Consider the following 24,106-nt stretch of genomic DNA (forward strand, 5'->3'; position numbering starts at 1 on the left):
TTTTCTGTAAATTTGAGGTTCACTTTATCCTGTCCTGGTTACATCTGACATACATTTGTACATGTATGATTTTTTTACTTCTTGATGCATTCCTTCATTTATTCTTCCTCCAAGAGTGATTATGTGAAGCAAACTACTTGTACAATGTACCTACCCAACAAATAATAATTAGTTGGAAGGCATTTTTAGTGACACTTGAATGGGAAAGCATTGTTCAGAGGTAACAAGGACAGGAAAATGGCACACTTTTGCCCCTGAATTTATAGAATGACTCTTATATCAACTCTTATGGATGGCTAATGTCATTTTAAATTGGGCATCGCATGGCATGCTTTTCAACTGGCCAAGCATGCATGTAATTTCAGCCCAGTGGAATCCATTTTTTTTCTGTGGAAATTCCCTTTCATTTAGATATATGATCCCAGATCTGAACGTTATGAGGTTCCCATCCCTACACCTAAAGTCAGCAAGCGAGCACCATCAACTGACTACAAAGTGCAGTTCTCCAAGTCCCCAATGGGTTTAGTCATCACCCGTGCTGTTGACAATACTGTAATGTAAGTTGTGATTGATGAATTTGTTCTCTCACTATTTTGAAATACTGAAATCATTTGGATGTGATTATAGGTACCCATTTTTGCTGTTTGCAGGGTACATTATATACAGATTTTTAGTAGATGCTTGGATGTTTATCATAGGTGTTAGATCTTTTTTAAAGCAAATTTTATAACAAGATTGCAAACTGGCAAAGCTAAGAAAGGGGATCTGTGTTATGTGTCGTCCCCATCTGAGTCTGAGTCTGATTGCGAGTCTGATTGCATTCAATATGGCATCTGTCAAATTCTGCCACCAGGGGGTAATGAACTGTAAAGTTGGAGTTCTTGCCAAAACTGGAGCACTATATTGGAGCTTCTTTAGAGAAAGATGTCTATCTTAAAACAGTAAAACTTGATAAAGATGAGTCAATCCAAGTGGCAACTTTGAAAAGTGGGATTAGCAAAGAATGCAAGAACATTTTGAGGCAGCTTCAGCTCTTCGATGATGCACCGAAAAGTCACAAAAGCTAAATCTGTACTGAACTTGAGAGAGGTCAGTTTTAGTTTCAGCAGCCCAATGAGACTGTAGACTAGTATGTGATTCACCTACAACAGTTTGCACAAGTTCACTCAGCTAAAAACAGATCAACAGATTAGTCCTTGGACATGTTGGAACCAAAGCAGCACAAGCACGTCTCTTCAGAGAGAGAGAGAGAGGGGAGAGGGAGAATGAGAGAGAGAATGTGATATGAAGCCAGCTTTTAAGACCCTCAGAATCAGTGAACTGACACGGGAACAGCTCAGGAGGATTGATAGACGTACACCGGACAGAAGCAGTACACTACATGTATGTGAAGAAATGACAACCATGTACTGAGAAACAAATATTCCTGCAACACCAAAACAATTCTCAGAGACCCCAAAGGGATAGAAACTGAAATCCTGCAAATACTGTGGATCTTCACATGATTGGGACAAAAAGAAATGCTGTGCATAATTGGAAGAAAACTGCTTGGTGAGGGAAGCTTGACCCACTTCAATAAGTGTAAAAGAGTCTACATCAGATTCAAGCGGTTTCATCTGACCGTGATATGGACGAATCCGTCTAGTGACTGGAGCTGTCAACAAGGGTAGCAAAGCACACACTGTTCCACTTACATACGTGTACATTTGAAGCAGATCCAGATCAAGGTCCTGTGTCAGATTGACACAGGAGTAATTAAAATCCAACCTGATGTCTCTCTACAGCCCGTGTGAGACCAAGCAGACTGGTGACCCTCATTTGAGAAAATAAACAGCCAAGCTGAAGCTGTATGACAACAGTATATTCCATGTGTTGGGGGTGTGTGACTTGAGATGTCACTCCAGATCCAAAGGAGTGAAGCAGAATTTCAACTGTCAAGACAGACATGTACAATCATGGGCCTCATTACTATACTTGTACATGCTGACAATGCTGTCAATAAAGTGGATCAACATGATGCAGTGTGTCACAGTGAACCCTGTTAATTTGGCACTGCGACAGTTGCAAACAACCAAATAATTACAACAAACAGTGGACAAGTTCAGGTCTATTTACACAAGAAAAAAGCAGGAAAAAAGAAGTGACGACTGACAGGCCCATGCGTATAGAGCAAAATGAAAATCTCATTTAGTGATTGTGTGTTTCGGTTTTGAGCATATCAACTTCGAATGCAACCCCATTTATTCAAATAGCTGTAGAAAAACTGTTAAAACAATGTAAAGTTTTCCATAGGTTTGTGCACAAACTTTTATGCACCCAGTCCCAGCAGGCTTCATTGTGTATGGCAAGTTAGCTGCCTTAACTGGCTGTAGTAATTTAATATAGCTCCATCATCATGCAAAATCGCCTAGACATACATGTAATCTAATTGCATGTTGTGTCATGTGTTTTTGAAAGGCTGTCAGTGTCATGAGGTCATGGAGGTGTTTGAATGAGAATTGTCTTTTCAATGATAATTTTACAGATTCAACAGTACCCTCAGTCCCTTAATATTTGCTGATCAGTTCCTTCAAATGTCAACCAGCCTTGTCACACCGTACATTTATGGTCTTGGAGAACACAGAGGTCGTTTCAAAGTTGCTTCAGATTGGAAGACATATCCAATGTGGTCAAGAGATCATCCCCCACAGGTAAGTTACATAGGACCACAAAATGGTGTTTGTTTAATACATAAGGGAATGCGTTGTTTTGATTCTTAAAATTGATAAATGATGTTGTTTTATTCAGCTTTTCCAATTCTATGTCAAACTCCACAAGAGACGAATTTTGCGAATCTTAGACGAATCAGAATGCTACATTTGCGAATTACATGTACATTGCACCATATATGAAATCTATGGTGTAAATTCGCAATCAGAATTAACAATGGAGCTCAATGATGGTCTAGAATGAAATTCAAGTATCTTTCCTTGGAATTTGAATGATACAAGTGTTAAAGTAACTAGGAAAACCTGTACCTCAGGGAGCTAATATTGACTATTCACCCTCAAACAATGTGTTTGTATGTTTGTTTTTTTATCAATGACCCAAGCAAAATACACTTAACAATAACATTGTACCTCCATGCAGGTTGGAGATAATTTGTACGGAGTACATCCATTCTACCTGAACCTTGAGGGTGCCTCAAGCAAAGCCCACGGTGTGTTACTCCTAAACAGTAACGCCATGGGTAAGAAACATTTATTCTACTATTATTGGATACAATGTGTTCCCCAAAAAAACCTGAACCCTCAAAGTGCCCTCTTTTTCACAGCTTTAAACAAAAAAAATCACTAATAATCGATACATATTTGGGACATATTTTGGGACACCCTGTATAATAAATCCAGTGAGTTAAATCAAACAGTCTTTGAAAAAGGAAATGGTCAAGTCTTTACAAGTGAGTCATTACAACACAAGTCTGTGACTAGTTATTTTCAAAAAGGTGCTAGGTCAATTTGTAACAGTTTTTGAAATACTTCCAAATTAAGTGAACATCGTGCTCACAATGCATGTTTTGTGGAAGTTTTGCAAAACTTGTTTAAAGCGAGGGGCCTAAAGATGGAGGAGGGAGCCTAATTGCTAGTGTTTGTACATGTGTGATCTGGCATCAAGATGCACCGTTACTTACATTTTTTTGTCATGCACATCTTAAAGAATAGATCATTAAATCTGTTATAAATTGTATACTGACGGGAATCACATTTTCTTATCCAACCAGAGGTAGTACTGCAGCCAGCCCCTGCTCTGACTTACCGAACTATTGGTGGTATTCTTGACTTCTACATCTTCATGGGTCCTGGATCTGATGAAGTGGTTCAACAATACACAGAGGTCATAGGTCGACCCTTAATGCCACCCTATTGGGGTCTTGGTTTTCATCTCTGTCGCTGGGGCTATGGATCATCAAATAGAACCCTGGAGATTGTGAAGCGGATGAAAGCTGCTTTAATTCCACAGGTATTTGAATTGAGATATAAGGGAAATTCCAATGTATGCCCGTTGCATTTAGAGGCTACTGACCAATTAATTTTTGGGGGGTAGTTTTATGTATATTTGGTAGAGCTATAGCTTGGGCATCAATGTATAACATGACGTGGTTCACTTAGTGTAAGCTGAATTTATTAATGAGATATAGCGTTATGGACATTACACATTCTGACAGGTTTTGACTTTCTGTGCTCATTGAAGAAAGTCTACAGAGTTTCTTACAAGAATTTAATGGAATAACTATGTTGTAATAGATAGCTTCACTGTTAACCCTTTCCTTACCATGGGCGACTTTTGTCAAGAAGTACCCCCCTGCTGGTTCCCATGGGCGACTTTAGTCGACCAGGAAACCACACACAAAACACCCTCAGCACAGATATATTCACTGCTTTTCAGAAAGGCGGCATGTTGATGTGTTTGGCCGCCCATACATCAACTATATACCAGCTGAAAGAGTGTTTTCGGATCGTTCTAATGGTGTAGTTTATTCATAGTGTTACCATTACAAAAAAATGAGAGAAGTGCTTCAGACATGTCAGAAGTATCCACGCACAATGTGAGGTATGGAGTGCCCTTTGGTCATGTGGTGAAATGGCTTGCAGTTTGATAATTGGGACCAGATGAATAAAAAGGCATAACTTTCTTATATTTGCACGCATGGACTTCATTTTTACATCACATAAAAGAGTAAGGTTCAAGGAACAAACTTAACACACAACACCTATGATTTTAATCACTCCTTGGCAGTGAAAATCTGGGTTGAAAAAAGTGAGTTTTTGACTCGTGCTCATTTTGTTCACGCTCTTGTGATTTCCGCATGACTGAGCAAACAATTTGGTCCTGGGGAGAGCCAAGTCAATAAACAATGTGGGCATGAAAGGGTTAACAAACATACAAATGACATTTTCCAAAAACTCTTTTGATGTTATGGAAACATTATGTTTTTGTTGTTACGAATGTTACATTCTAAGGGCATCCCTTTTTTATTCTTCAAATAGTTTTCATTTCCAACCAAGCCTATTTATGGCCCCCCCCAGTCTACATTGTCTTAGTATGTTGTGGCTGCTGAAAACGTCTATACTGAATACATTTTCCCCACCTAAGTCTGCATTTCATTGCACAGTCAGAACATATTACCTAAATCAGTGTCAGTCAGCATGCATCAGTGTCACCAACTGGTGTTATGATAGGAGCTACCATGTGAGGATGCTTATATGCAATGTGCCTACCAGAGGCATGGCTGCTTTGCCATGTTGCTGCTTATCTCTATGTGCTGTAAGATGTAAAGGGAAAGTATCCAATTACTTAATTAGTGACAGTTAATTAGGGATAAAAATGTTGTCTATCCCCCTCATGTACATTAACTATCAGTTTCAACTCTCTAGGTGATCACACGGCACTGACAGACAGACAGACAGACAGAGACAGAGAGACGTGCTTGCTTATAACAAGGATGTGATTTTGCGTTTAGTTTGTAAATGTTTAGCAAATATTTTCAGAATCGTTTAGCTATTCACAAAGGCTGACGCATGATGCCTGCAGACCGGTGTGATTGACATACATGTAAATCAACTATGGCAGTCACTGAAGACGTAAAAACTTAACTACATTTACGTGTGCCCCGAATGAAATCAAGTGTTGAAGTATTTCAAAGGTTTTGTAAATAAAACATTGTTAATTATTTGTGCTACATCTACTGTATGTAGGTTTAATTCAAAGGAAGACTGCGTGAACAGTGAACGTAGGCCCCTTTCCTAAAATTCGAGTTTTGTTTCAACGTTTGTTGGGAATTTGTTAATGGATTGGAATTGTTTTCGTTTAAACGTTTAAAACGTGTAAATGTCACATCCTTAGCTTATAGGTATAGATGTACGTAATCTAGATGCCATACATAATCATTGATTATCTTTATATCTTTGTATGAGGGATTTCGTATTTGCTTGCTAAAGGTAAACAGAAATACCGATCGGATATGTATAATGATTAAAACAATCAGAAATGCACTAAATTGTAAAGATTTTTTTATCTATTTGGGTTTTGTAGTTGGCTATTAAAACTTCCAACAGAAAACTGATAATTCTTTGTGCTCCCATTCAACAAAGTTTCCACTTTATAGTTGTGATGACATTTTTAAAATGTCTTTGCCAACCATTTCCAATGATCAGATTGTCGTTGGTGGTATTATTTCCTTTATTATTTCTTTTGTTGAGGAGAGAGGTAGTTGGAGCCTCGTCCTTGAGTTCACTTACAGATAATTCCTGACATTCAAAATGATACTCAAGTATTCGTTGGCAAGTGTTTTGTAGCAAATGTCCTGTAAACAGCTTTGCCGATTAGTTTTGACAGAGAAGTCAAGGTTGATTTGACACGGAAAGGTTAGCTTTCAATCTTTTAAGTATCCCTTAATTCTAACTGTTTTTATTTGTATGCACCTCACTTGGTCTTTTCATTATCTATACTTATTTACTGGAAAGGACACTCAGTGGAATGACATCGAATATGCAGATGGACGGAAAGACTTTACTGTCAACAATTCAACGTTTGCTGGATTACCTGACATGATCAAGTATCTTCATGCATCTGGAATGCACTTCATTCCAATTCTGGTACGTTATATTATATTCAAAGTCCTGCAAGTGAGCCCTTAGGTTTCGGGTTCGGTTCGGGTTCGGTTTGGACATTTTTATCAGAACTTGATTTGACTCTGGTTGGGCAGCAAATTGGAATGTCAAAACAAGTTCTGCGTACATACCCCTGTTTAAGAGTCTGCATGCACAATAAACCTCCTCTCATAGCTCTTTGCAGGCAGTCGTGCTGGACAAACCTGGCCATGCCACAGTATCCCTGCTTTACATGTACTTCACGTTACATTTACTGGCACTTAAAGACTGCACATACATTTCCTTTCATTTTCAGTCAGTACTGTCAGTGGCATAGCCAGGGTTCTCTCCATAGGGGGCGGGTGGGGGCTGGATGTTACAGAGGGGGGCACCCAAATTTCTGTTAAACTCGTTAACCATGGTCACTTATAGGAGTACACAATTTTTTTCATGGGGCGGTATGTGTATTTAATACACTCTTTTCTTAAATCTTTTGCCAGGATCCAGGAATAAGTAGCACCCAACCTCCTGGTACTTATCCACCATATGATACCGGTATAGCACAGGACGTATTTGTGAAAGACAGCACTGGAAAACCACTAGTAGGAGAGGTAAAGAACCGAGTCAACGTGCATGTGTTATGCTCTCCTTGTATAGCAATATCTCACTATTATGTGTTTTGGCAGGTCTCTGGCTTTAGCTGGTTTCAATATGATTGGGTTAATGACTGCACTTGGTTCTGGCTCCAAAAGAATTGGTTCCAAATAAAGTAACCATTCTTTATGCCCAAACCCATGAGTAAAGAACCAACAACGACAAAGTTTCAGTTTTAAAAAAGTAGCAAGAAATAAACTTAATGTAGGCAACATTGGTTCCTGGATTTAATGGTATGGGAGATCCAGGACCCAGTGAGGGCTCCAGAAGTTACAGTTGCAGATGCTGCCTTGTACCATCTGAGCCTATGGGGGTAGGTGAGTACAATGTGACAGTGCATCCCACCCTCTCCCCCCCCCCCAAAAGGAGAATGTCTTTGTTGCTGGACGTGCAGGCCCTGCCATGGGCGTCGGGAGGGGGGGGGGGGGGCAAGGGGGCGCTTGTCTCCCCCCCCCCCTAAAAAAAGCCCCCCCCCCAAAAAAAAAAAGGAAAAAAGAAAGAAAAAAGAGGCGCGAAATCATGTTGCTGTTAATTTAATGGGGTGGGGGGGGGGGTGCCCAAAATGTCCCTGCCCACCCTCGAAAAATGATAAATTGAGAATATGCTGGAAAAGTACGGGGATTTCGGGGGGAAAATGTGCTTTGCCCCCCTCTAGAAAAAATCCTGGCGACGCCCATGGGCCCTACACATGCATCCTTTGCACATGCACAATATATGCAATGCATTTTAAAGAGATATTTTTGTTGTTCGCACCATGAAATGAGGTATTGTGTGCCCAAATCCATAGACGATCCATCACCTCGTGGTGTACCCGATGATTTTTACATGTATGGGTAACACAGTGTGTATGAGGTAATATGCAATGCAGTGTGTATGGAGTAAACAGTCTTTGTTATAGACTGCACACATTGCCGTTCTAGACCACTGAAGTTACAGTATCCAAGGCATAATGTAACAAAACGAAGTGTATATATAACAAGTGCTAGTAGATTTCCATTACAACGCTCCCTGATATAACGCTGTTCCGTATATTAAGCTCTTTTTTCATTTCCCCAGCTGTTCCCCATTTGATTGCGTACATTTTTCTGCGGTTATAGCGCTCCCAGTTACAGCGCTTTTCCGGATATAACACTCACTAATTTTTGGCCGACAAACAATATGAAACATGTAAAATGGTTCCTGTTATTGCGCTCTCAAATTAGGGAGCGTCTCATAAGACGGAACGCTCGGAACGTTCTCATTGGAACGGCATGTTTCCGGACTGGAACGCTCCGGTATTCCATTGGGAACAGAGGACCGTTCCATTGGAACAGCACAATCCCTTTGCGAGAATGGTCCAGCGGAACGGTTGGGAATACGTGTTCAATTGCACGTTCCAGTGGAACATTCCCAGCATATCTCGTTTATGATGGACCAGTTTTTAATATTTGTCCGTATTGCGTCAGGAAAAATGGCGTCCTGAAACCTACCGTTCAGTGCATCACTGAACGGTAGGTTTTTCTTGGTTTTTTTACGATTGTAGATAATATTAGGATGTGATTGTAAAATTCCTGTGAAGGTTTGGGTAAAAAGTTCAACACAAGTTACGAGTGAACGTTGATGCGGATGGAATTTTGGTAAATCTAAAGATGTAAATATCATTTCTGTGGTGACACTTCAGTGGCCCCGAACCTCGCATCTCATGCAATCACTATGGTGATTGAGTATTCACGTTAAAGTATGCTGGTGCAAGAACAATACTTGTCTTTAAAAGTAATACTTTTCCGTAGTACATTTAGGGAAATCTCCCGACAAATTGTCGTAGATAGAGGAAGGGATTTCAAATTATATTAAGGGAATTTCTTTTAATTATAATCTGGATGGGTGATAAGTATGGATCGGTGATAATTACCCTCGGCTTCGCCTCAGGTAATTATCACCCATCCAGACTCCCACCGGTCTTAAACAGAGTGTTATAATACCTCCTGAACACACATTTATTCCCTTAGTGAAACTCAGTCCCCTAAGGAGTGCTATAACGGGAATCTACTGAAAAAGCAGGATTATTCATGCGATAGATCTGAGATTAAGTAATTAATGCATTATTGTTGTCATGTTGGTATTGAAGGTGTGGCCAGGACCCACTGTATTTCCAGACTTTTTCAACAACAAGACAAAGAGCTGGTGGCTGGATCAAATCAAAAGTTTCCATGGCAAAGTTCCCTTTGATGGACTATGGATTGTAAGTAGTCAAGTTGGTCTTTTTAGTATCGTTTTTGCTACAATAAATTCTAAAATTGCATAGTATTACATTTGTTAATGATATAACAATAGTTCGCCTCCAATTAAAGAAGAGGTTTCTCTCATTCCAAAGACTAAAGACAAAACACCATAGACCCTGCCACAGCAGGCAACAATTGTATGGTGGTGTTCCCTAACGTGGCGCACTTCGACGTTTACCCGACTTTCCTCGTGTAGTGTTGCTAAACCTCTTTGGTGACAAACCTTAAATTCATGCAGTAAAATACTGGTACTTTTACCTTATTAATGCTCGCTATTTAACCTCTGTGAACAATTTTGGTTTCATAAAATTTAATCCGAAATTCAAAAACGGTGGCGTCCGGAAATTGGGCACAAATTGGCAGAGTGTTCCCTAACGTGGCGCACTTGAATAAATCTCGGAAAATTCCAAATTGACATTTAAGAATTCCTGTAAAGTTGATAGATTCTGATAAACCATTATTATCTCTACTTACATGCCCAACCAGAAGTTTGTCAGAATTTTGTTAAATTATTTTTCGGGGCATTTCCAAAGGGTTCACTTTGCACTTCAAAATAAAATTGGAAAATCACGCCAAAATGAATTTTTCTTCTAACTTTGTAACAGGTAGATAAACTCGGAATTTATGAATGGGAGTGTTAAGAACTTGATGAAATTTCACTTAAAACTTTTACTCTAGCTAGGCGCTACAGACGAAAAATCAAAGTGTGCCATGTTAGGGGCTGCGCCACGTTAGGGTACATCAACAATATACTGATGTATGCACAGTGATTTTGTGCCAAAATCATCCAACCATCCCCCAAAACAAACTCCAATGTCTTGTTTTGCTTTACTTTTAAGGACCCAGCCACCATTACATTACATGGGGATTGATGTCATAAAGTACAAACAAAAGTTCAATTGTTTTACTGCATAGTATTAGAGTCTGGTGGATTGAAGAATATTCATAGTGGAAAGGTCTTCAATTAATAACTTGAAATACTATTTTTCTATTACCAGGACATGAATGAACCTTCTAACTTTGTGGATGGCTCTATAAATGGCTGCACCAAAAGTTCCTATGACAACCCGCCATACACACCCTGTATGTATATTTTGTTTATATAAACAGATTGGACCAAAATAATCTCAATAGCATTAACACTACAATCAAGTACCTGATTTGCTTCTCGTCTGTTAAATTATTACCTAAACTTAACCTAACATAGACAACCAACCAAACTGTGGCTTGAAACTATGCGAAAGGGTCTATTCCTGAACGAATGTTGATTTACCTGTATTAGTTGGCAGTGAAAACTTGTGTTTGATGCGTTTGATAAAACAAATCTCATTTTGGCAAACTATGCTAACTATATCTGCCTTTCTCATAATGTATAATTTGTGTACAAAAATGAGTTTAATTCAATTTCAAAGCATTGGATTTTCCGCATGGTTGAAGAAAACCCTTTGTTTTTGTTTTGATTTTCTTTTTCACTTCTTGTGCTTCTATCCAAAATCCCATAGATGTTGTACATGTTTCATTCTTGGTGCCGCTTTTGACATTTAACAGACTTGTATCTTAATGAAACTGAGTCTAGGGGCTAGACGTTGTTACGGTTTGATACGCGATAACCCGCCTCTGCGAGAGGGCGCTATCACGACCAACAATATAACTCACGAACCCGTAGGAACAACGTCTAGGCCAGTTCCTAAAATCTCCCCCCTAAAAATGGGGGAAACTAGTGCGCATGCACGACTTCTGCAGTCAATTCCAGTTCATTTTCAGTCCCACACATACTACACACGAACAGCTTACTGTGAATCAGTTTCGTTCAATGCTCACTGGATATGATTTTCATAGTTGTCCGCGGAGTTGTTCCAGAGGCGGAGGTGTAGCTGCAATTGTGCGTCAGAATTTAGCTGTGAACAGACATCACACTCCGTCATATAATTCTTTTGAGTTGATGGACTTAAGTATAAGGAATTCGTCAGACCTCATTCATGTTATTGCAGTATATCGTTCTCCCCCATCTGTTAAGAACAGAACCACCGTTAACAAATTGCTGCGAGAGTTTGGATCTCTGGTAGAAATAGCTGTCATTAGACCGGGTCGCCTGATGATCTTGGGCGATTTTAACTTCCACATGGAGGATTTAACAAGGACGGATGTGATATGGATCGTTTTGCTCCTGAAACCCAGAGTGCCGTGGTTCTGTGATGCGATCCGTCAGAGCAGACAAGAAACTTGTCGATTGGAATGGTACTGGGTAACTAATCCTCTGCAGGTAAACAAACAGATTTTTAAAGCCAAGCAGTCAGCACACAATCGAACTGTGAATCGGATCAAGGAGTCGTACTACCGACATAAAATCCAGGATTGCAACCAGAGAAAAATATTCTCTATAATAGATGACATAATCGGCAAGAAGGCAGCTGCAGCAAAGAATTTGCCACAGCACGATGGTGATCAGAAATTAGCCGAACAGTTCCTTGACATTTTTAATAGCAAAATATTGCGTCTTTAAAAGCAACTGCATGTTTCGGGTGATATTTCATGCGTATCCACTGAACCTGGTCATTCATCATTCACGAATTTCAGTACAATTAACGAATGTGTTCTAACCAGATTCATGAAATCAATGAATTCCAAATCATGTGTTTTGGATCCAATCCCGACTCATTTTCTGAAATCTGGTCTTCCTTATGTTTTAAAGTATTTGTCATCGATTCTGAATAAATCCCTTCTGTCAGGTGTGTTTCCATCAGAACTGAAAATGGCTATAATAAGACCGCTGTTGAAAAAGTCTGGGTTGGATCCAAATGGGTTGTGTAATTACAGACCTGTGTCAAATGTTCCTTTTGTTGGCAAATTAGTAGAGAAATTAGCTGCCGACCAGCTTTATGCATATTTGGTACGATTCTCATTGTTATCCAAATTTCAGTCTGCTTATCGCCAGTATCACTGCACTGAGTCGGCACTGTTGAAAGTCCAAAACGATATTTTGATTTCACTTGACAATCAGAAAGAGGTTTAGTTATGCTTGACCTGACCGCTGCTTTCGATACCATTGATTACTCCATTTTACTTCATAGATTGGAAAGGTTTTGCGTTTCAGTGGTTCACTTCCTATTTAGTGACTATTTATTATGACTTTTTTATGCGATTAATTTTGTAAAGCGCATTGAGATTTTTCTTTTGATGTAATGCGCTATATAAGAATGCATTATTATTATTATTATTACACACAACAAAAGAGCAGACCAGTGAAGTTGCACATTCGTCCAGCTTGCTGCATCTTTCACATTACTGGAAGAAATTTGAGAGTTAGCTTCGGAACTACTATGAATTTTTTTGAATGTGCACTGCATTTTAATAGGCCAAACAGTTGAGCGCGCATTACACAACCAGTACGAATTGGCCTAGACGTTGTTCCGATGGGTTCGTGGGTGATATTGGTTGGTCGTGATAGCGCCCTCTCGCAGCGGCAGGTTATTGCTGCGGCGGGTTATCGTGTATCAAACCATAACAATGTTTTGCGTGAAAATGGAGGTGACATAATGATGATGTCATCATGTGATTTTTTATACCCTAACAGTCCTGAATCCTCAAATTTTTATATGATTTTTTAATATACTGTAGGGAGTTTGGGTAAATCGTATAGATCAGTCACGTTAATATGGCAAACCTTTACTAATTTTGAAAATTGTATAATTTATTTGAAACAATCTCAATATAGAAAATTTTATAAGGGGTGTTTCAGCTGTTCAAAAATGAAATTTAAAATGCTGCTCCGCCCCCTCTACTCAAAGCCAGAGTGCTCAGAATGGAAAATTGCTTCATTGAGGGTAGAAAACAGAAACGCCTGTTTTCTTATGTCATGGTGTGCCTCTTGGTCTCCCCAAAAAAATCAGTGCTGCTTGGCCTGTATTGGTTTTCACAGCGTTAGACGTCATCAGCTAGCGCCCTCTGTTGTTATTCTCTACTCTGGTTCCCTGACCTGACAATTCTGGAGCACGTTTTGGCGGCCCTTGAACTGGAACATGTTTCTGACGTCACAGCCATGACCTGAAACATGTTTCCTGTGCACCGCGAAAACGACTGACCGGAAAATTGTTCATGAAGTCATGTTACTGCCTACATGACTGCACACAACCCCCAAAAAATCACACGGCGACCGGACATGATTAACAACATTCAAAGCAAAAGTGGGAGTTTTTTTATAGCATTTCCCTAAAGTTCTAAAAAGAGTAGGAGGCCTGATATTCTGTATCAACTTTCGTACAAATTGAAGGTAAAAACCCACTATTTAAACCCCATTTATGGTAAAAAGTAACATCGTCTGCTAAGCTTGTTCACCTTTCCGCCATCTTGAAACATAAGTGAACCGACCGGAAACCTCGGTTCAACTTTGGTCCAAACAATGACGTCATTTCAGTGTAACTGAAGCGCCAAAACGGCCGCGAACCAGAAACATGTTTACGGTCACAGTGCCAAAACGTGCCCCAGCCCTGATGTTTGGTTCCCTGACCTGACAATTCCCCTAGTCTGGTTCCTAGACCAATAGTCAGGTTCCCTGTCCCTCCACTGTCCAGTAGCTAGCAGTGAATCCTGAATACATTAGGAGGCTTTCCTCCTAAAGTGTGCAAATTATATGCACGATGTGCATAGGTCTGAATCCCGCCTCCTGAATTCAAAATCACTACAGTAATGTTTGCGCGAAACCAGCCTATTGCAAAATGGCAATATCCCACGAATGTGCAATTTCAGAGGTGATGAGCTTCGATTTTTGCTGAATACGAAAGTGTCTCTGGCTACTATTAATAAAGAGAATGGCATTACTGTTCAATATTTATAACCTATGCAGTTGACATGCTTGAAAGTTGCCTTCATGCAAGGCACTGGACTTTACTTTGCTATCCAGATCGACTAAAATATCAGTCCCTGTGCAAAAGCCATGTTTTACGGTGATGTCATTACGGTGAATAATCACTGTATAAACAGGCTATTTGTAAAAATATAAAGGAGAGATATCATGTGCAAATTGATCAGAAAATAATTTCAACTTCTAGTCAAGACACCTTGTTGCCATTGCGCATAGGAAGCAAACTTGAGACGTTAACATCAATCACGAAGCACTAAAAAAAACCATTCCACTTGACGGAAGAAAGTTTAATGGATAACAATATATTGCGTGAACAATTCTGAAACTATGCATCTTGGTAAACTGTGATTGATGTTGTCCTTGTTTTTCATTCGATTGATGTGCAATAACAATGTGACACACTGTGTTTAGAATTTCCAAAGATTTGTATCGAGTGATGACGAAGCACTGGTGTTTTTATGCTTGGTCAACTTGAATAAGTTTTCACGCATGATTATGGTACTCATAATTTTTTAAATGCATTTTTATCAGTTGTATCAGAAAAGATCAACTTTGATTGGTGCATATACATTTCCCTATTTATTTAATCGCTGTTCAGTAAAGGCTGAAAATAAGTTGTCCCAAAATCTATCAGGATCAAGATGATAACGACCATAATATGATGAAAATGAACGGAAAAAAATGAAGCAGTTTTTCAATACATTTTCACAGTTTTAGTAGCATATGTTCAATGTCTTTTCAATGAAAACCACGGAAACTCGAAATAAATAAGGAAACCTCAAAGAAAAACTTGAAAACTAGGCTTCTCAAGAATCTTCGTTATGCCAGGAAAGCCTTTGAACTGCCCATGCTTTATTGAATCAAAGCCACCCAAACCTGGGTCACGTCAGGAGCCATAAACCTGTATATGCCAATACAGCCAGGCAGGATAACGCCCAAAGTCACGATACAGACCTGGGAATTAGCAAACTGGGATCACTCAGAGATGATACAGCTTCTAACTAGCGCCCTTTGAACAAAGATGTTGACTAATTGGGGAACCGCCAACATAGGGCTGGATAGCTCAGTTGGTAAGAGCACCGGAACGGTTATCCGAAGGTTGCAGGTTCAAGGCCCTGTTCCAGTCAATACATTTGTTCAACTTTTCAATTGTTAATAATTCACCTAGTCAGTTTCCCTTTGTGGTTCATTTGAAAATTTTTTTTTCAAATAACATCAAAAACACGAAGTCAATTATGAATATTTTAATTCTGGAGATACTCCTAATCATTGGCATAAACCATTGTGAGTGATAATTATTGCCCTCAAGCCTCACTGCACAATGGTCAATTAATCACAACACCTTTTTTGGGGGGGATACTGTGACCAAGTTCCTTGCCTTAATCAAGTTCAGTGCTTTTTTACGTAAGCTCTGTAAAATCCTTCATGGTTTGAAAAAGGGCTGTGATTGGGGATTGGAATCATTTGCCCTTGAGCATTAAACTGAGGTCTTGCCATGATGACTGATAGCCAGGCAAATGATTTGAATCCCCTACTGGTCATCTTAGGCACTTAGAAAGGGATTTGTTATAGATGAAAATTGAAATGACATCATGATGATGTCATTGTGATTATCACCATATCTCACGAACACAACATGCTAAATTTGAAATTCTTTTTGTGATGTTATTATGATGTCATCAAAAATGCGATAAAAAAAATGCATATATGGGTAGGTCCGATCGCCATGAAACTTGGTGGGTAGGTAGATAATGTTACTAGTATGCAAAATTCGAAATGACGTCATAATGACGTCATCGAGTGACTGGTAATAAATGTGTAATGTTATTATCACCCCCTCTTTCCCCCATTGTCACTAATACCACATTCATTACTTCGCTGCTTTGTTCCCCCTGTATCGCTCCTGCCTTCTTACCCCTCCTGTTCCTAGCACCTACTCCTTTGTTCCCTTATCCCCTCTGATCTTCACCCCAACTGGTCTGTCCTGCGCCCCCCCCCCCCTCCCTCCTTTGTGTTTCACCCAACCCTGGTGCTTTGTGTGTCCTCTTCATGTTTGTTTCTTGTTACTCTGCCATTTGCCTCTGAAAAAGGGCTTGCTAATGCTGAAATATCAAGCCGCTCAAATTTTTTACTAAATTCCATTTTTGGTTGATATGATTTGGTTTCTTCTAGTAAATCATTACGTAATCCTCTTTACTGAAATATAATGTCAGAATTCTAGATTTAATCAGTGTAAATTTGTTTTTATTTTGCTGTAATCACATTTTGAAGCCAAACTTATCTTGACTAATCTCAACTCATCTTCCTGAACCATTATTTTACTCTTCCACAAATATTTTTTTAATATAGCATTTTAAGTGTGTCCCTTTTTGAGGATACTCAGACGTTTATCAAACATGAAATGTTGACATTATGCTGTAATTTCTTTTGCATTATCAGCTATTCTTGGTGGCAGTCTTGATGCAATGACTGTCTGTGCTTCAGCTATCCAGTCCATTGGTAAACATTATGATCTTCACAGTCTGTATGGATATTCTGAAGCTATTGGGACAAATGAGTAAGTTGATAGTTATGCTATACAGGGTTACCTCTGACTTGTCACAGGTCTGCATTGTGAATAATGTATCGTATATATAGCAGTTGGTGATTGTAACAAGATGATGTTCATAAAAAGATAGTTTTCATGATGATGAGAAATGCATTCTATCCGTGTATGATTCAATTGTACCAATTACATGTGTCCTGAACACCTCTTATTTGTGAATTGTTATGGAACAGTTGTAAACGTCGGATTGGTGGGAAGTGGGAATACTGGGCTGCACACGTAGCTGCAAAGTATGCACGACTAATTTTATTTTGAATGTGCACAAACCCATTATTTCTTTGCATGAGCGTCAGGCACTGCTTGTATACATTTGGTCTCTCCCTAAGGCCCCCCCCCCCCCCACAAATGTTTTGTTGCCCTCACATGAAAATGTCAACAGAAGGAAGCAAAAACAAAGGTCACGCAACACAGTGATAGGTTCCAGAAAAACAGTTTGTAAGTGCCCTTGATGCAACCGTGAGACAAAAATATCCGACAAAACAACCTCGGGTTGCCATTTCAAAGATATCTTTGCGATGCAACTGAAATGTTGTTTTGTTCCCAACATCGCCTCATGGACTGGACAAACACCGCGTAGTCATCCATACAACGTGCCGTCTGGCCAAGTGAACAAAGTGAATAGTGGGTACCAGCAAACCATATTTTTCAAAAGTGATTTCTTTAGAAGATTGATTTTCGTTGTTGATGAGTTATATTTTTGTTTAAAAATTAATTTTTAAAATTTTCTATTCAATGTGTCCTATTTTCTTGAAGCTTATGCGGTAACTTTGATCAATATTTTGTCAAGGATTCCATTCGGTTATTAGTTCCCCTCTACCAATGTACATGTACACGAAATGTTTGTTTAGGCTACATATACATGATCAACATGTACTACTGCACACGCCAATGTGATATGACTGTACAGTGCATGTACACATTGAAGATACGATGTGTACAGTAAGTAGATACACCACATGCTCCAAGTCTCAACCTCCATTACACCATCCATCAAAACACGGTAAATTTGAACTGTACTACCAGTTAGGTATGTACGTATGTTTTTTTTAATGAAATGCAAAACTACGGCATTTCAACAACAACAACAACAACAACAAAATGCCGTCTGGAGATTTCCAGATTTTTTAGGTTGGTCAGGTGATCTCTCTTTTTATAATTGTTGAGGGGGACAAGTTTGTGAATGGAGTCCATATAACCATCCTCCATGATATAACCTACAAGGTAGATGGTACATGTATGTGTGGTATGGAGTAGCCCATGAGGTCAGCCATGTGTGTGCATGCATGATGGTGCATATGTGCACGGGACATGAGTGTGTGCATGCAGCGCTAGTTGTTACAATGAACATGCATGAAATATGATACATGTGCCAGTGAGCAGACTCGTTCTTAAAGACATACTTTGTTTTTCTCTGTCAAAAAAAACAAACATTTTTCAATGAAAAAAAGTTTTAAGATAACTTTCTTTATCATATATATCAAATTTTCTCAAACTTCAAACCCTTCCAACTCTAGAGATTAGTTATGCTCTTTAAGTTAATAATAAAATACAAAGACGAAAGCATACATTTTTCGTCCTGATTCAGGAGCCTCATTTATTACTGGTCAGTTTTAAACACTTCTCAGTTGGATTTAAATAAGGAATAAACATGTGTTTGGCTGGTTTTAAACACAAACATTAAAAACCAGCTTGGGGTTTGCTTACTTGCTTTATTTCGGGTAGTCTTCCCGACTCACGACAGTGCACCAGTATCTTCTGTCCTGCATGGCAGTCCCCAGATCAGATGCTTTAAGCCCTGTGTCCTGTTTCAGTATGTTTTTGCTTGTAAAAAATGTGTTTCGGTGTCCAAACTATCAGCTTTGCTACGAGTTTGTTCTTGCTCTTGTAGCAGTGACCAGCGAAGCGTGTTCTTCTTTTGCGAATTCTGTCAGTGAGTTTTGGAAGGTCTCCATACAGTTCCTTGTTTGTGATGTGCTGTTTCTAGTGGATGTTGAGCGCCTTCTTGAGCATACTGGTGTAGCATCCATCTATCACAAGAACAACAGATTGAGCGTGTGCAACGTTCAGCAACCCGAATTGCCCTAAAACAACGGCGAGGTCAGATGACATATGAGGACAGGCTTGACCGGCTTAACTGGTTCTCCTTATCGTCCAGAAGACAATACCTACTATGCTCCTTTGTGTTTAAATGTTTACACGGTTTATGCCAATGTGAGACCATCAGTAACAACATCCTAATCAACCCACGCCACCCAGATGTGCTTACATTCCGCCATCTTCATTCACGCACACAAGCTTTGTTTCATTCCCCCACCCGCAGTTTCCCTAGAATATGGAATTCTTTACCGCCTCATGTCAAAGACTCAGCTGTTGTCGACTCCCTTCCTCGATTCCTTAGGGCCCTCAAGCAGGCATTCTTATCGGTAACTTAAGTCAACCCATTGCTCTCTTTTTTTTGGCTGTCATTTTGATCACCCCTGCGGGGGCCGTTGTTTTCTGTGCTTGTAATCTGTCTTTTCAACGTTATGTGCGGGGCTGCATACCTGCGGGTAATAGTAGTTCATTTTACTTTTGCGGTCCCTGACCCACATAACTGTCATTTGTCTCGTCATGTATTCAGATTTTCGTCCCAGGTCCCCGCTACCGTCTTACTGTACTTGTTGTTTGTTGTTTTATGCTCGTTTTACTCAATTTTGTTTTGTTTTGTTTTTGTGATGGTCGAATAAATAATAATAATAATAATAAGCTCTTCAGCGATGTTGGAAGTGACTGTTCAAAGCTTAACAGCCGTATGTCAGCACGATTCCACTGTTGCACTGAAGACCCGCAGCTTGATTTTCTTATGGAGAGCTGACTTCCAGATTGTACCAAGGCTGTTACTACCGGGTAGCTCTCCAAGCTGCAGCTTTCCTAACTTTGACATCTTTTCCGGTGCTAGCCACCCATGACACTAGATATTTGAAGTCTTCGACTTGCTCTCCCTTTTACTGTTGTTTGTCTTGATGGTGATTGGTTGCTCATGGTTGCAGGTCTTGAATTTTGTTTTTCTGGCGTTCATTTTCAGACCAACTTTTCCCATGGATGTTTCCACCCTTTAAAGTAGACAAGAGAACTATGTTGTCTGCAAAGTCCAAGTCAGTTACTACTTCTGGCCCAATTTGTCTGCTGCACCTCTTTACCAGGTGGAATCCCAATGCTTCTTCCTTGCCGTCTATTGCCATTCTCAAGGCATAGTCCAACACAATTGCAAACAAATAGGGTGCCAGAGTATCTCCCTGCAGGACGCCAGCTAGGATGTCAGTTGGTTCTGTTCCGCCATCTGGTGAGATAACCTTTACCTTGGTGTTCTTATATGTCAGTCCAATGGCTTTTACAATGTCCAATGTTAGTCCAATGGCTTCTATTTGCTAAAGCCAGGGTAATAATAAGAGCGCCAGGAGCATCACTTTGTGACGGACATGAGCGCTATACAAGACGCCATTATTATTATTATTACAAGTTGACTAGGGATTCCGTAGGCACTGAGAATCTGTAACATTTTGTCTCAGTGGATGGTGTCAAAGGCCTTTTTGAAATCTATGAATGTTATTACTGCACTCAGATTATTGGTTCTTACTCCTTCTATGATCGGTCGAAGGGCAAGTATATGTCCCATGGCAGTTCTTCCAACCCTGAAGCCATTCTGGTTGTTTCTCAGATGGATGTCAACTGCAGGTATTATTCTGTTGAGAATCATCCCGTTGAAGGTTTTTACCACTACAGAGCTCAAACTGATACCTCTATAGTTCCCTCCGTGGCTGAGATCACCTGACTTTGGTATAGGGACTATGTTTAAAACAGACCACTGGTCGAGCATGCTTCCTGTCAATGAAGCAGAATCCATGAATAGTGTTGTCCAGCCCGCACGTCTTTAAGACTTCAGGTGGAATGTTGTCTTCGCCACAGCTCTTTCCTTCTACCAAAGCTGTCTTTGCTTTCTTGTATTCAACTTGGCTGAATGGGTCAACTTTGAGTTCACTTGATGTGATTGGGGTTTGGATGTGGATAATGTATATTTATTATAATAAATATATTTAATTATTTTTTATTATGGGGAGCCCTCCTCCTGTGAAATTTTTGATTTGAGACTTTTGATACACACATGAATATATATTATGCAAAAAATTCAGGATATGAGTTAATCAAACTTTGGCATATTTTTCTTCTGGACAGACTGTTTCATACCATAAGGCACTCATCAGCAGAATGAGAGAATATATAATACAAGTAGCATCTCCCCTCATTTCGAATCAAGCGTGCGTACACGTTACGCACGTTACACCATTGAAGTTAGTACGTGTTTACATCACTGAACTAAGAACACACCTGTCTCGATGCCTGCAATTAGAGACGATTTCGCTTTTCTTATTTAGTGTACCTAAATCTTGCCTGCATATGATTTTGTACTTCTCTGCTATATGTATACAAATTACATCTCTTGTTTACATTAGAGTATGGCAGTGCTTTCTGAACAATGTCCCATTTGATTTCATAGCCTTTCCCCTCGTCCTTTAAGCCCCATATATGTTTACTTAGCTCTGTTTGCGCCCTCTTGCTCTCGGATCTGAATGACTGCTTGTGGTTTGCCAGTCTTGCCTTGAAGGTTGTGGATGTTAGCCTGACGTATGCCTCCTTCCTGCCTTCGCTCGTGACGGTGGCCTGGTACATGATATTCTTGCTGAGGCACTCCCCGTTCAGCGCATTCGGCATTGTGGGCTCCTGTTTAAATTATAAATTTCCAATGATCCCTTTCCAACACTTTTAATTGATGTTCTGTGAAACATCCCTCTACCTAGCTTGGGTGAACCATATTTTTATTGAAGAATTGTGGTTTAAAACCACCCATGTGACAGGCCCACAACTAATAGGAATGGGTAAAATGGCCCATGTATTTATGAATGCAAACAAGTCCTTTCATGCATGTGGCATACACAATGGGCCGGATTTAGCCCATTCATTGCTGTCATTGGGTAAACCTGTTTCAAACTTGTAGGTTAAGGTGAGACTTATGCAAGTCTTATTCACTGGTGATAGTTGGGGTTGGTCGGTCGGTCGGTTGGTTGGTCGGTCGGTCGGTTGGTTGGTCGGTCGGTTGGTCAGGTACAAAGAAGTCTATAGGCTGACCTCTCAGGGACAAGCAAAGAGTCTTTTTATAATAAGTTAATGTTTGTCCGTCATGTTTCATATTAAACTCATTGAAACATTATACGTTTGAAGTGAATTGATAATGGTTTGTATTAATCAGAATCAGCATCGCTGCCTAACTGGCTGAATTACATGACTTTACACAAACATTTCAAAAGATGAAAATTACACAATTCACAACATTTAAAAAACGAACAGTTTATACACGTCACTCATATAACAATATATATTTCTTTATAAAGAGAATTGAGAAATTAAATACAGGAAAGGGTGATATTTTATATATGTAGAGGGAAACTACACAAAATGTAAGAGTTTACAATAAGTAGGTTGCCTATATGATTAAGAAGGATACAACAAAAGAGAAAGAGGGATATTTCTGAATCTTCTGTCCTTCAACGATATTCAGTCTGGGTTGCGGTACTTCGCGTTTGGTGGACTCTCGGTCTCTCAGGAGGTAGAAAATGATGGAGCTTTGAAGATGGGTTATGTTATTTATTTATTATTTTATTTATTAGATAATTTCCCAGGTAATAAACAAGACAATTACAATATAAAAATATAGGACAGTTTATTTATTTATTTATTTATTTATTTATTTATTTATTTATTTTGGCTTATACAAACAAACATACAGTGGTGCATAAAAAGATGAACTTATTACATGTAAATACAAAGCCAAGGGATAACCCATAAAGCTGTTTTTAAGACGGCTTATTTCCATTGGGATCCTTAAAAACACACACACACAAAACAAAAACATAGCCTGCAAGTACAATAATAAAAGTTCATTCAAATTACACAGGAAAAGACTGATAATTAAAAACTTGGCTATTTAAAAAATTGACTGAGAAGAGAGATGTTCTTTCACTGCCCTTTTAAATTGAGGATGATTGTTGGAACATTTGATGCTGTTGAGAAGTAAATTCCATTCATGAATGCCGGTATACAAATGTATTGCACACTGGCCCTTTTATTTTTGGAACAACAAAAGTGGTGGAACTACCCGTGGTGGAATAATTATGCATATATCTGAAACCTTCCTAAATTTATGACAGAGGTAGTCTGGTGCCAATTCATGAAAAATTTTATAAACATGATTCAGCTTGAGTTGTGTAACATGGTCATTGACGATCATCATGCCCAGCTGGTTCAATTCTGTTTGACCAATATGTGATTTAGAATCCATGTTTAAAATAAACCAGACTAATTTATTTTGGGTAACTTCGAGCCTTTTCTTCAATTTTACCGACAATGAAGATCAAAAGGACAAACTACAAAAAATTTAAGATTCAAGAAACTATCAAACAAAAACATTGAAAAATATTAAACATTAAATTGTACCATATGCAGGCCTGAGGGATTGCCTAAAAAGCTATTTAAACTTTTCGAGAGGCTCTCCAACTACAACAGTACCGTTTGATTAGACACAGAAACAAGCAAAGGACGACAAACAGACAGACAGGTACAAGCACACACAAAATAACAAAAAGAAGCAAAACAAACATATTCAAATGTATGGATTTCACAAATGACAAGCACAGGTGAACACGTCTACTTTCCAAACGGTAAGCTGACAGTCTTCAAGTGTTTGTGAGTACTGTCCATAATTTTTGCGCAGTAAACTTCTACATGTTGAGTACTGCCCATAATTTTTGTGCAGTAAACTTCTACATGCTTGCTTCTCTATACACTCTAGACTCACACTTTGTTCCTTTGTTAGGCCTCCAAACCAGACAGCAGCAGCATACTCTGCGTGATGAGATCTCTCATCAAAAGTTTATAGTGTTTTAAAGACCGTAATGGGAACAGATGACTGTTGGCGTGTTTAATCATAAATGTGACATGCGCATGCTATTTTAGGTCTGACTGTAAGAAGATCCCGAGCAACTTAACAGTGTTGGATTGCTGG

General features: G+C 39.3%; 1 protein-coding gene across 2 annotated transcripts in view; it reads left to right on the forward strand.

Annotated features, from left to right (window-relative positions):
- LOC119734724 (lysosomal alpha-glucosidase-like) overlaps positions 1-24,106 on the forward strand; it is a 53,359-nt gene that overhangs the window by 10,528 nt on the left and 18,725 nt on the right. For both annotated transcript variants that reach the window (XM_038208263.1, XM_038208264.1), the window contains exons 3-11: positions 412-557; positions 2,525-2,690; positions 3,130-3,229; positions 3,761-3,999; positions 6,504-6,635; positions 7,130-7,240; positions 9,391-9,504; positions 10,543-10,627; positions 16,845-16,962. In XM_038208263.1, coding sequence (XP_038064191.1) covers positions 412-557; positions 2,525-2,690; positions 3,130-3,229; positions 3,761-3,999; positions 6,504-6,635; positions 7,130-7,240; positions 9,391-9,504; positions 10,543-10,627; positions 16,845-16,962 — 1,211 coding nt within the window. The remainder of the gene's footprint in view (positions 1-411; positions 558-2,524; positions 2,691-3,129; positions 3,230-3,760; positions 4,000-6,503; positions 6,636-7,129; positions 7,241-9,390; positions 9,505-10,542; positions 10,628-16,844; positions 16,963-24,106) is intronic.

The sequence above is a fragment of the Patiria miniata genome, unplaced genomic scaffold (genome assembly GCF_015706575.1).
Source record: "Patiria miniata isolate m_02_andy unplaced genomic scaffold, ASM1570657v1 HiC_scaffold_28, whole genome shotgun sequence".
NCBI classification, from domain to species: domain Eukaryota; kingdom Metazoa; phylum Echinodermata; class Asteroidea; order Valvatida; family Asterinidae; genus Patiria; species Patiria miniata.